Consider the following 14,827-nt stretch of genomic DNA (forward strand, 5'->3'; position numbering starts at 1 on the left):
TTACGTTATCATCGTCATTACTATCATCATCGTTCGCATAATTATTATGATTAAAATTTTTTCTTAACGTCTTAGAATATTGGAATTTCGAAACAAAATCAGCTAGACACCAAGATTTTATGTCATTTGGTCGGTTTCTGTAATAATCAATGATACTTCATTATTTATGAATACTTAAGTATTTATAAATATGCACCGTCAAGAACATGTTGATGAAGAAATGCCTAATGTATGAAAAGCAATTTCTTAGGCTGATATTTCAGTTTTGTTTATAAAAGTATTTACGATTGTTCTCAACTGCTGTTGTAATGGTTGATTTCCTTTCTTCACTTCGTCAGCAGCATCTTTAATCAATTTTGACGAACCTTTTTGACTTTTATTAATATAGTTAACTTTGTATTTTACAATAGCACAAGGATCTAAAATAAATTGTATATCCATGTTACTCTTCATTAATTGTAAAACTGTTTAATTGTATCAGTTAATTCTTAATGCGCTTCTTTTTAAAAAAATGGTTGGTCTCTTTGTATTATTTAGATTGTTTTGATATATTCTATCTCATCTAAGCCTATGAACATTAAAAATTCGTCAACTGTACGTATATTGTTAGTTTTATTGGTATCGATATACGCAACTGCATTATTTATTTTAGTCCAATTAGTTTTAATAGCACATTGTGCTTCTGTACTTTTTTCTGATAGATCTTTTGTTAGTACAATTTTTGTAATTTTCATTGGTAATTTAGGATAACCAAATCTACAAAATGATTTTGTATTCTTAACATTTTTCTAACATGATTTACTCTGTTTATGAATAAGCAAAGCAACAAGCTTAGGAATTTCTGGATCATTTTTGCAGGTTATGAATCAATCAATAAGTTTTTGCACTTTACTTATTGATTCAGGATTATCATACTTATGAAAGAGAGAATTTTCTAACCATAAAATAATATGGTGATGCACAATTCCTCGGTGTTAAAATTCACATCGATTGGAATAATCAATAACATTATATTCTTCTAAGATTCCATTTTCAAATTTCAAAATTTTATAAAATTTTTTCAGAAGATGATCAAAATAGTGAGCACAAGGTATAGGATCAATTAAAATAAATCTAACTTTTTCTTGCCCAGATAAATTTTGACTTTCATTTTTCGATATGATTTTATATCTTTATTATAATGCTTAATAATTCTGTTCATTTTGTTTCTGCTGCTGAAGTTGTGAATAATATTGTGGGTATTCCTTTGTGTCGTATGATGCTGAACAAATCTTTTTTTTTGTGCCCATAAAGCAGGACTTGATCCATCGATTTGTAGGATTTTATAACCATCGTTGTGTTAAATTAATCGTTCAATTGTACTGTCATTCAAAACGTTTTAAACGGTTATGTTAGATGCTCTTCCTTTTTTCTTAAACATATATTAATATTCGATATTAGTTTTTGCAGACGATTAAGACAGGGACTAAGCGTCAGCTTAGGAATGTTCGTAGCGCATCTTCTGTCAAACATACGAGCTTCTGATTTTGAAATTTGTGCGAACCTGATGTTAACTTTTAACGTACGAGGTTGTCCACAATAAATTCCTGGAAAAGAAAATGGCTCTAAATCTTTGTCAAATAATAATGAAACAGGATTTTTGTTTTCACCTGGAGCAAATTTTACAGCTACAAATTCATCGTAAAGTAATGCTTCTTCAAAAAGTCGTGTAGGCTCATTATTTCTTGTTTCATTTCAATCATCAAAATTAAGAATTTCATTCTCGACATTTGCACTATCTTTATTGCTTGAAACTTCTTCCATATTTTCTTGTTGCATTTCTAACCGATTTTCTCAAAAAGAAATGCCATGTAGTTGGTATTAGAGTTAAGTTATTAAATATTTTGCAGCTTCATGAACTTTATGTGGTCCAATTGTTTCTGAAGCATATGGTATTTTATCTCTCATTCTTCTCAACAATTTCAATTAAATAGTTTGAATATTGTCGACTGCTTGAGAAAGAACTAACACAAATATGTTGAAGTCAATTGGTACATTTACACAATTTCTAACCAATCCATGTTGTTAATCTATTCCAAGACAACGTATTTTTAAAAGTGGCAATCGTGGAGATAAAAAATTTTTCTTCTACTAGATGCAAATCTCTCAATACTGAAGGAATTTCTGGAAACTTAGGCCATTTACTAGAGCTAATTTGGGTATTCTGTTATTTAAGACCCCGTTTTCAGTTTTACACGTATAACATAAAATAAGTGTTATTTCTTAAACAACAGACTTCTTTCCAATTTGTCAGTAAATTGTTATAATTAATTCAAGATTTTTCTGTATATTTTGCAACTTTTGAAATCAGAGACCACCACAACTCAAGCAACTTCAAACTGGACCTTTCCCAATTGATTCAAAGTAATGGTAAATTTTTTTAGCAAAATTTGATCGTTTTATCGAATTTAAAGTATCGATTTGACTATAATCTTCAAAAGATAAATTATTCAACGATTTTTAGACCGGGCTCAAACAGTGATAAACCAAGAAAAATTATTCGCACCCAATTTTTTTGTGCTTTTTTGTTCAAAATATAGTAATGTACTTGAAAGTTGTTCTAAATGTGCGGAAGAATCTGAGATTATTTTTTTCAGGTCGAAAATACAACTGAGACGAAATTGTTAACAAACAAATTGTTCCAACAATACCTGACCACATTCTTGGGTGGCAAGATGAACATTCATAGGTACATAACTATATTTTGAACAAGAAAGCACACAAAAATTGGGTGCGAATAACTTTTCCCGATTCATCCCTGTTTGAGCCCGGTCTATTTGTTATCGCAGTAATTTTTGAATTTTTCTTTCTCAATTTACTATTCACATTTCAACATTATGGCATGTTTAATTACAATTTTTTGGATTGTCAGACATTTGTGATAGAATTATTGATCGATTCAGTGATAAATTACTTTTTTCTTTATCGCTTTCGTACTATGATAGAGCTGATTTTCGTAATTGAGCTAGTGAAGGAGACAGCGTCATTAAAACTGATTTTTCAACTAATACTTCATAATGTCCCGTCTTATCCTTTCCAGTGTATAAAAAAATTTACATAATTACAGTTATTACTGATCACATTATTTAAAATCGAAACTATTAACTCATAATTTTTTTTAGTAAATATTTTAAGTGATTTAGAACAATATCTAGAAAACACACAAGCTTCAATAGATGTTCCATAACATTTATTTCTGTTTATGTAATTAGCATAAGAATATACGTCATTTATTCCGTATTTGGCTTTTACCTGTTCAGCACTTAAATTGTTTTTTGTATAATTAACTATATCTCTTTTCAATTTTGGATGATACGTTTGTGTCCCATAAACATCATAACTCATTGAGCGAGAGAGACAATTAACATCCCCTTCAATTCTAATAATGCTAAAATCATTAACTGGTAGGATATTTGACTCTACCATTATTCTCAGCGAAATTTGATAAATAATTTTATATTTAATACATTATATGTAATAAAATATAGTTGTAAATTGAATTATAATATTAGGAGCTGCCAAAATGTGACACTGAGTTATTAAAGTATAAGACTCTATTACGTGTTTTTAAGCTGCCAAAGTGCGGCGCTAAACTGCCAAAGTGCTGCGCTAAACTGCCAAAGTGCGGCGCTAAGATACCAAGGTGCGGCACTGTGCTGCTGAGATCTGGTGATGCAATTTTTTATAACAATAAAGGTAAAAGGTGAAAAAATATTCACCAATTCTAGCGATACTGGTTGCATTCTGAGAAAATATAGTCGAATAGAATTTAAAGTAATATAACATCAAATTTTGAACTTTTTTGTTGTTGTAATGTATTAAAAAAACTAGTGTGAGGTCCTAGGACCCCCGGCAAAAGTAAAACTTAAAAAAGAGTTCTTACTAAAATTGATTAAAATTAAGTAATACAAGATATGCTAATTTAAAGATTTGTACAAGTGAAAATGAAAGGAAAAAGAGTAAAGAAAGAAAAAAAAAATTTTTTTTTTTGTACCTGCAACCGTCAAGTGATGACTGTACGTTCGTTGCACGTAAAAAAGCAACCGCTGTACGGTCACTAAGATACGAAAAATCGTATACGCGCCGTGGTCGAAAGTAAAGAAACCTCAGATTTTCCGTTTAGCTTCTTCTGCTTCGCCTTGGACACCAATACACTGATGATCTAAGACTTTCTTTACTTTTCCAACCTAGGTGCTTAATATGATGTTATTTTTTTTTCAAGATGAAGGGAAAATAACAAAAAATTAGAGATTATGTTTGTATATGGCCCACTCTCCCTCTCTGTTTATTTATCTCGATAATGTAGTTCCCCTTAAGAAAATCCGTCATAAATATTATTCAAAAGAGTGGAATTATACATTCATTTACTATATACTAAACAGTCCAAAACTAAAATCTTTTTTATCAAAAACTAACAACGGGTTTGGTAAGACTTTCATTCACGAAGAAAATTTTTTAGTTAGTAGTTGTAATTTATTATTAATATTTAAAATAATTATATTCATCCCTGAAAAGTGTAAACATTTGAATTATGAGTGAAACTGTTTAATAGTTAAAGTAAAAGCTGCATTTTTTAATCTAGTGATAAAAGATCAGCATGTAAAGTATGAAAAATAATCAACTCTATCATATAAGATATTGGATCATTGGATGGACCAGCTAAAATATAAAATTTTAGCCTTTGTATTTCAGCAATCGGTCTTAACCGCCTCAATCGAACTTTTTTTCTAAGCATCGAAATCTCTTGGACAATCATTTTTTCGAGTCAAAACGTATTTCAAACAATTGTTTATTTTTGTCATATTTGTCTAGGACGATTATGCAAAAACTTTTATAGAATTTAATTTTTGTCAAACTTTCCTGGTTCGAGAAACACCACGTTCGAATTAATCTTTCTCAACTTATTTTATAATTTTTTTAAACATGAAGCCTACGAAATTATATAATTACCATCTTGACATAACTAACTTTGCAAAAAATTTTGGTTTTTTGTTGGGTTCTTGTTTAGAAAGGTGATCCTTCTTGAAATATATTTAGCAGAGTCGTCTCGTCTTACATGTACGCTGAAGAGAGTAAACTTGGTGGAGAATTCAATCCAAGCAGTTACATGATTCAGCAGCGATCTAAATTGCTCTGCCAATCAACGAAGTCTCACTTATTTAGTAGAAATAAGAAAGTAAATATATGTATAAATGATCGCTTACCATACGTCAAGCAAATCTTGCCTCTAATCTGCATTGGTGACGCAAGTTTAAGCAATAATTGAGGAGAATTTCACAAAAAGATACAATGTCAAAAAAATTTAATCGTACCGTACACAGCGTAAATAATAATAGACTTACAGCTAGAGTTTTTTTCAAGGTTGATTTGCCAGAAAGAGTGGTGCGTTTAATACATATACATTAAACTGCTTTTAAAAATCTGAGGTTTTGCCTATTTCTTTTCCTCTCACGCAGTAGAGATTTTGAGGTTCTTTTTTAGAGAGACCGAAAATTAAGAGAAGAAATACATTGTAAAAAAAAAGAAACAAGAAAAAGAGTGTCTTACCCATAATGGCGCCCAGCTGAGAATCAGACGTCAATTAAGAATGAATAAACGATGTCTTTTAAAAAGCAAATCGTAAACCGAGGGGCCTAGAGATCGTACACTTTTTCTCACACAGTGCTGACTTTCAATACTTTTATAAAACGTAAGCGTCGTAAGCTTATAATACTATACTCATGCGATTCTGGAGGCCAAGTCGCCGAGAGAGTGCCGACTTAGCATGTACCTGTACCTATTCCCTGGTTGTAAGCGTCTGCTGTCTTAGCAACTTTTTCTGCGGTTGGTAAGACAAAAATTTTTCTAATCCACTGGTTGCGTGTTCTATCTAAAATCAGTGCCTGATTTATATTGTTCCACAGTGACAATACAACGTATACATATTTATAACCCTATATAGTTTTACATATTTGGCTTTCGTAAGTTCATAATTTTTCAAAGTGATCCAGAACTAATGAAAATAACACTTTTTTAGAATAAAAACGCAACATGGAATCGATATACTCAACACAAATCACAGGCTAATCGTCCTCCAAAAATGGTTGAGTAAATTACACGGGGAGTTAATCAACTGTTTGTTACAACGCTAATTTTCGTAAAATAATAACAAATTAAGAGTTTTTTTAATAATTTTTATGAGTTGTTCCTTGCAGATCACGAAGGGAGTTCTATAAATTGTTTTAATACGAATGTTTCTGAAGCCAACTTTCAAAATTACATTTAGGACGATGATAGTAAATTTGTACTTTTTATTTAATTTTAATTATTGTAATATACCACCACCAGAGTTTGAGTCTGGAAACTATTTTCCTAATAAAAGTAAGTACTAAAAAATTTTTGACTTGTGAAATTAAAAGTTTATCAAATTATTACTAAATCATTTCAAATCTGATGTCAGAGCATTTTAATCCATAGGTCAATTATGTACCTACATTTCCATACCCTATGAACTTGGCTAATAAAATGCCATCCAACAATCCAACTACTTATGCTGCACATGTTGACCAATCAAATCATAATTGCGAGCAAAAAGATACTAAGTATTAGTATTTCAAATAAAATGAAATTTTTTAATACAATTGATAATAATGTTGAATTAAAATACTAAATAACTGGAAATTTTTAAATTCATTTAGTAACTTTTACAGTGTCTTTTAAACCAAGCGTATTTATTTGGATAAATATCTGATGCCGAATAACCAACAGCAGCAACAATAACACTAAATACTTTAACAGCAGCAGCAACAACTAGCTGATGATTTAGAGTAACACAAATTCAAGTTTTTTAATATAATAAATTTGATAAAATAAAATTTTTATTTTTTCAATCAATATGTTCTTAATTATTAGATAATAACTTATAGCCAAATAATAACTTTTTTTACATATTTTTTTCCGTCCAATTTTTCTATGGTACTATGTATTTATCAACTTGCTACCCAAGGGCTCGAAGGCCCTTATGCCCCAAAACACTCCGCTCAACATCTTCATCAAAATCATTCAGTTCATTATCCATGCGCGAGATGATTTTCGATTTGCTGTCGACCGACCCGTAAAAATAATTCTCTTACAGCAATGTTAATACTTAATTGACTCATCAGTTTTGCAATATTACGTAACTATTATCTAAACAGTTTACTAAGACTACCAGTTAAAGTAGATTTGAGATTATCTTACATGTGGTACATCAAGATCACTTTTATTATAAAATTAAAACAACTAAACTGTGGGCTTTGTTTTGTTGAAATAAATTGGATTCAAGTATTCCACTCTATATAATGTAATGATTTGTAGATCCGAGAGGGTCCAGGAAGCAGTTGTTGGGATCGATCATAGAACAACGTTTTCGTGCGTAGCTATTATGGAAGGAAAGCAACCAAAAGTCATTGAAAATGCTAAAGGTTTTAGAACGACACCTTTCTACGTTGCTTTAGCGGAAGGTTGATCTTAATATCAACAAAGGTTTATGTTTATACCAACAAAATATTTAGTACACTATATAGCAGATAAGCAATGTTGTATATGATTTAAGTGTGATACTTTCAATATCTTCATCCTTGAAATATAAAAGAGAGATTTTGAAGTCAACTACACTAACGAAGACATCTTCCTAGAAAGTAAAAATTGTTTACAACGCCCGTGTCATCTTACCAGAGAATTCAAGAAAGAGACAAGTACTAATTTTAAAGCTAATCAGTACATAATGATTTAACCTTAACATTCCAAATCACAGTAAGGTATCGATATTATCAAGAACACTATGGCGATGTAGTATCTAAAGGAAGTCGCTATGAAGACAAGGATCGATTTGTCCAGTTTCTAGCAGACAAACTTCAGCCTACCCTACCTCACAATGGATGTTAGCGGCCCTAAGCAGTTAAATCTCAAACTGTTGCGTAGCAAGTGTGAGGCCCTTGTCACCAACCTGATCTAGTGCACAATTTAATCTTGCTAGAAGACTCGGTGATTCCAAGGTAGTCAAATCCGACATTGGCGATATCCTATTAGTCGGATGTATGTGAACTTTGACGAAGCTGTCGCCATCGGTACTGCTATTCGGAAAGTTGTTTTGGCGGTGACGTGACGAATGTCTAGTTCCCCGATATCAATTTATTTTCATTGGGTGTGTACTTGATACCAACATTTTCATTTAATACTGGAATCTAGTTGCCATAATAAACGTCTTATCTCTCTGAAACCTAGAGGCTGACAAATTATCTGTCTGAACAATAAATATAAATTCTCAAAGGTTTTAAAAAATTATTACAAATTTAATTTTGAAAAGTAATGTTTTAAATTTCTTTTTACAAGTTTTCAAATCCTTTATGGTATGTTGATCACAGGAAACAGAACTATTCCCACGAAAAAGAGCCAGGTCTTTTTAACGGCTGCTGATGACCTGATTCAGCTGGAAATCAAGGTGCATCAGGATAGCTTTGGGTCGCCTCCAACAACGAGCTTCTGGGACAGTTTACGTTCGTAATCCCTCACGATAACTCCTTACGATATCCCTCTTGCGCCACGTAATATACCCCAGGTTAAAGTCATGTTTGATATTAACGTTAATGGTATAGTGCACGTGTCTGCCAAAGACATGGAAAATTGACAGGAACAACAGAGTAAGTTGGACATATGGTCTTGAATTTATTTTCCTGCATGAGGTTTGTTAGTAGTACATTATATGCATTTTTGAGCTATTAACTAATTGTCTATTTTATTAGTTGTCATTCAATCTAGTGATTATTTGAACAAAGACGAAGTCGAAGACATTGTCAAGGATGCTGAACTCAACGCTAAAAAAATAGAATCAAGACAGTGCAGTAACCGTCAACCAGGCTTAGGGTATTATCCTCGATACTCAAGCCAAGATAAAGAAGTTTACACTACAACTACTAAAAGATAAGATATTTGAAAAAAAAAAAAAATAATAATAAATGAATTCCAACAATTAGAACTTTGCAATTTATATTTATTGCTATATTCCATTTCTAGGCCATTCACAAGCTCGTCAAAGAGAAAGATGTGTATTTTTATCCATTGTTATAAGTGACAAGCTATTATTATATTATTTTTTGCGATTTACGGCTTCAATTTTATTTTAAAAACACTAACGTTAAGTACAAAAAAGTTGTATTGTAAATGATCTATGAGTTTTGCATTAAGTTTGTAGTCTAAAATGCAAATAAAAGAAAAAACAAGTACGATGGATAGGGGAAAACGATGATTTTGCGATTTTTTGGGATTTTTTGTGATTTAAAGCGCCAATTTAATGTCAGAACTTAATATGTTGAAAACAAAAATTGTATGTATTTCAACGAAATCTACAACTATCTCGTATAATTTATAATTTCAAATGCAAAACAAAAAAGTTGAATAGGAAATAACAACTTTTTACTCATTTTGCAAGCACTTTTTGGCTCATAGAACGTGTGGATTACATCCTAAGTGAAAATGTTATGCACAAAAAAGTTGTATATCAATAAGATCTACAACTTTTACATACAATACTGTAATCAAAAATACAAAATGACTAAGTTTGATTGGGAAAAACTACGTATTTTTAATTTTTGAGCATTTTTTGGCTCACAGAACGTTTGGGTTATGTCCTGAACGAAAATGTCAAACACAATAAAGTTGTATTTCAATGATATCTACAACTATGTCTATCACAACAAACCTCGAAAATATCCCGTAACAGAGTTATAACCGAAAAACTATTTTTTTTCACTGCAAGTACCATCTTAAAATGACTGCCATTTTCTTTCTAAAACAGGAAACCTTGCAGATTTCAAACCATCACGTGAGACATAAAAGACGCAGCTCTCTGTAAAATTTCAGCTCAATGCGACAAAAACTGCATAAGTTAGTCAAAAAACTTGATTACGCCCATGCATACATACATACACCTCTGACGCTAAGGTCTGCGATCGCAATTTTTTTTTTACAAAAACACTAAGTTTTAAGGGTGCTCTTTTTGCTCTAGCAAAAATATAAGAAACTCATAAGTATCAGTTGCTCCTAAAAAGTTGTTTTATAATTAGCTTCAAATATTTTGATCGAACAAATTTTAACATTTTTGTTTAAAAATTTTATTGATGACTTTTAGTAGTTTTATAATATATTTGCATGAGGACGTACATACAATTTAACGTTAAATGTGTAATTGAAGTAAGATTTTAGTGATTTTACTTTAAAGATTTAATATCATTTAATTAAATAGAGCTTAAAAGGTTATAACTGATTTGTAATTAGTGACAACAAAAACCTCTGTGTTTATTTTCTTTTGAAAATTGATACTTCTGATTTTTCAGTCTGTTCAATTCACTTAGTGACAAACTGTAGAGCAGAGATTTATGAAGCTGCTGGTAAGAATGAAATTTAAGATTTTAAAATAGTCATCAAAGTTAAAAAATTTTTACTTTTATATATGTCCGCCAGTTTAGGTTAGAAAAATCTGATAACAAACGCGTAATAAGTGACCTTCGTACCAATTTTCAATAGAATCGCACTACTCTATAGCAATTCTTGCAATGGTTTCTTTATACAGATGCTTTAAAGGTGATATTTTTTAGAATGCAAAAATATGTTCTGTTTATTTTTCAAGTTTGTGTAAAGATTTTTAAATTTTTTTAAATAACGTTTTAATGTTATATTACATAACCATAATTAAAAAAAATTCTCTCCCAGAAAATTAAAAATGCAATCTTTTCTTGCTAAAATCACACTTAATTAATTGTTATTTGTACGAGACATACTCTCAATTAAGTTTTGTTCAAAAGTACAAAGCTAAATCCTAAATTTTTAGGAATAATTATGTTTGTGAATGAGCTAAAGGGTTAGTTTTTAAGGAGATTTGAGGTAGCCACCTCAGGTGTTCAATTTTTCGCATGTTAAGTTTAGGCTATGTAATTATTAAAAAATTTACATTAAATATAAGTCCCTCTTCATTTACTACTATTATGCTTATGACTAACATTAAAGAAAATCTTGTTTTTTGGTTGTGTCTATAGTTCAATAAAATTTTGTTTTTTCAAGGTGTCAGATGTCAATGATGACGTTCGTCGTGCAGCAGTAACAGGCCTTGGATTTTTGCTTTTCAGGTAAGTTTTTTTTTTCAAAAGTTAAACTATTAAAATTTTTTATGATAATACACTCATCAGTAACCACACAGTGACATGTTCTAGTGTCTCTAGTATTTATGTATCGTTAAGTAATGGATCCCCCCCCTCTTCTTGCGAAGTCAGGTAACGACTTCAGTAACTTGCAGCAACAATGAGCAATTAATCTTATTTATGAACATGTTTTTAGGTGCCAATGAGAGGTAAATTATCTACCTACCTACCGTGGGTTATATGTATATATATGTATATGGGTGTGTCTTATAATAAATGCAAAAACTCAAAAACACCTAATTGTGAGCAACAAATTTCATCATTAGCCTTGAGCGCAACTACAGATCAGCGCCACCAAACGGAAAAGCCAAGAAGGTTTGGGCTGGTCGACCGTACTAATATTATACCTATATATTCAGAGCGATATGTAAACATTGTTACATGTATATATCATTCTGAATATATAGGTATAATAATAGTATGGTCGTCTTGGCCAAACGTTCTTGGCTCTCTCGTTTGGTGGCGCTGATCCGGAATTGCGCTCGAGGCCAATTGGGCACACATTATCTGAACAACTATATTTTTATGTGTTCGTACACATATGTATTTGTACCAATAGGTTTAGCAAGGTTAAGCCTCATCGTCTTATTTTCTTCAACTTATGATTGAAGAAACATAAAGAGTATAAAAATTAGGATATTGTTCTCTCATACTCATAATAATTATTTGAAGGTAAGTTCTTAATTATATAAATGTGTGTTTATATATTCATAGTTGTATATATATACATATATAGACACGTATTTACACATACTTTCACGGAAGTAGATTTCCTTCTGTTTAATGCTATTTGCTGTTTACAAAAAATACTATTGTTGTTTAATAATGTATATGTGTATATATATTTGTATGTATACTTAGATACATATATACGTATGAGTAGGTGTGTCTTGTAATAGCTGAAAGAATTTAAAAACACATCAAAAAGTAACGTTCTTATGGGGTTATAGGGTTTTTGTTGGCAGAACTCATGATATTTAATTAATCAACATAACTGGCCCAAAATTACGAAGTTTCATAAGTTTTTGCTCGTTAGCAGTACAAATTAGAGTGACAAGGCTAAAAGGTCAAAAGGTTAGTGTGCTGTTAGGTGGGCAAGATACAAGATTTTGAAGTATTGGGTATCTGAGTGGAATAGTTTACAAACAAGGAAAATTTAAATGTTTTTGGACGACTTTTGAGGTTATGAAAAATCGTGACGAGTTGGGATCAAATAGAGGTCAGATTCTGATTCAGCGACCCTGAAAACCTCTAGTAAGTGTGGTGTAATCTGATTTAGATTTAAATTTTTTTAAAGAAAATTTTAACGTTTTTTAGCCGAATTTTGAGGTTATGAGAAATCTTGCCGTGATGGGATAAAACAGAGGTTGGTTTCAGATTCGGCTACCCCGAAAACCTTTTACTTCAATATCTAGTCAATTAAAATGTACGGATATATTTACTTACAGTCTAACGTTATAAGAAACTTCTAATTTACTGTACTAGTGTGGTGTCAGTTCCGGTGTATGGTTGTTGATGAAAGAAAACATTTTTTTTACTTAACTTAATGTTTAACATTCTTTATCTGTCTACATTTTTCTTCGTGTAATATTTATAAAACAATTAAAATTTTTTAAACATTGAGTAAAGTAAAAAAAAAGTTTTCTTTCATCAATAACCATACACCGGAACTGACACCACACTAGTAATTTTAAAAACTATTTTATGTTTCTTATGTACATGGGAGAGTTTTGCATGTGATGAATACTAGTCCCGGTAGTAAAGCGCAGCTAAAATATGCTTTTTCTGATTCAATTAGGGACTATAATTAAATCATGAGTGTTTTAAGTGTAACTGTTAAGGATATTTTGACAGAATTGCATCATAGCAAGGGTTTGTCATGGGAAGAACGAAAAACTTGTAGCGTCCAGTATTTGATAAAAAAGTGTGGCCTTGCTGACAGTGTTGTTTTGCGACAAGAGCTGGAGAATGAGCTACGCCAAAAGTTTTATAACAACTTATAAAAAAGATTAGATAAGTTGCCAAAAAACAAAAAAATTTGTTTGGATGTACTACATAGACATGAGAATTGGGCTAATGGACTATTTACTTTCAAGAACATAGTCACAGTTAAAAAAGTGCACGCCTACGAACACGTAAGAATTCAATAAAATTTATAAAGGTTCTTAGAGAAATATATGTCGTTAAAATAATACATTCAGCCCATTGAAAAATTAATGTATACTTGTGATTTTTTAACAATGGAGCCGTCGTTTTTTGCTGTATATATTATTAGAGGCCTATATTTACATCTCCGAATCTATCGAGCAGCAAAAATAATGTATAATCGATTATTTCGTGTACATGCAAAAATTTTTCGGATCGATTAAGATTGCACTATATATGAATGTATGCATTTCCACTGTGTATGAATTCGTTATTGTTGCAGTTGTTTCCTACATCGTTGGAATCCAAAAAGCAACGAAACTTTTAGAAATGCAAATACAATCATCAAAGAACACATGTGCAAAATTTCCGATCGATTTATTACATTAGTTCGTCAATTTCGTACATCTACTTTTGAATTAACAATAATGAAAAAAATTCTGTTTAATTTGATAATAAATTGTTATCTGTTACATTTTCATTATTTACACAATCGATTTACGGAGACAGTCAAACAGTTCTCTGCTCAGATCTTTCCCTTGCAACGGTAAAATATACGTTAATTTGCATGTAATGATTTCTTATTTACATATCACGTAATGCTGCAAAAATAAACTTATATATTGATTTGTTACACTCCTTGCCATGTTTCGCCAAGATTTATATATCATATCTATTGTATTTAAGTGCAAATACAATTTTATTGTTTGATTGATCGTACTAACTATAATTTAAATTTAGAGGCTTATTGCAATAATCAGTCAGATTGTTTCATGAGTACACGGTCAAAAGTAACACGACTAGTGTTGTTCCGAAAGTCTTAATTGAAGATGTTAATAAGTTTTATCATGCGTAAAGTGTCTTAGATAAATGAGATTGGCTGATGTAAAATAACACTTTTGAGGAGCTGTATAATTATTTCCGACGACTTGTAATTTAAAATATACCAATGTCTGAAATTGTACCCCTCTCACAGCATCCCATACTTCTTTTAGTTGCATGTAATTAGATAAAATGGCTGTTTTCATTAAGTAATCACATTACATATGGACACTCACAAATTATGTGTAAAATGAGAATTACTTGTATCTCTGGCGTTGTATTACGTAATAATAATAAATAATGTATAGATGGTACAGTGGGTCGACCTTGCACTACCTATTCAGAATCATCACAGAAAAGCCGTGATAGAAAAGTTTTGGCTCCTAATGATAGCGTTGACATTGATGAATGCTTTGCACTTGCAAGGAAAAAATTAAAAAAAGACAATAACCTGAAAGCAGAGCAATAGCACCGGAAGAGGCTGTTCTACTGATACTGGATGCAAATTTAACCAAAACAGTGTACTTGAGGGTCAGGCTTTCAGCATTACAAGTTGGACATAATATATACCCATCGTATGAAAAGGTTAACACGCTACTACAAATATC

At 31.0% G+C, this 14,827-nt stretch overlaps 1 protein-coding gene across 2 annotated transcripts in view; it reads left to right on the forward strand.

Annotated features, from left to right (window-relative positions):
- Positions 1-14,827, forward strand: part of Rpn2 (Regulatory particle non-ATPase 2) — a 492,767-nt gene that overhangs the window by 258,753 nt on the left and 219,187 nt on the right. For both annotated transcript variants that reach the window (XM_089592351.1, XM_089592352.1), the window contains exon 10: positions 11,116-11,180. In XM_089592351.1, the coding sequence (XP_089448477.1) occupies positions 11,116-11,180 (65 nt within the window). The remainder of the gene's footprint in view (positions 1-11,115; positions 11,181-14,827) is intronic.

Source organism: Copidosoma floridanum, unplaced genomic scaffold, assembly GCF_036245765.1.
Source record: "Copidosoma floridanum isolate Cflo_tuat_1 unplaced genomic scaffold, Cflo_Japanese_pri ptg000016l, whole genome shotgun sequence".
In the NCBI taxonomy this organism is placed as follows: Eukaryota; Metazoa; Arthropoda; class Insecta; order Hymenoptera; family Encyrtidae; genus Copidosoma; species Copidosoma floridanum.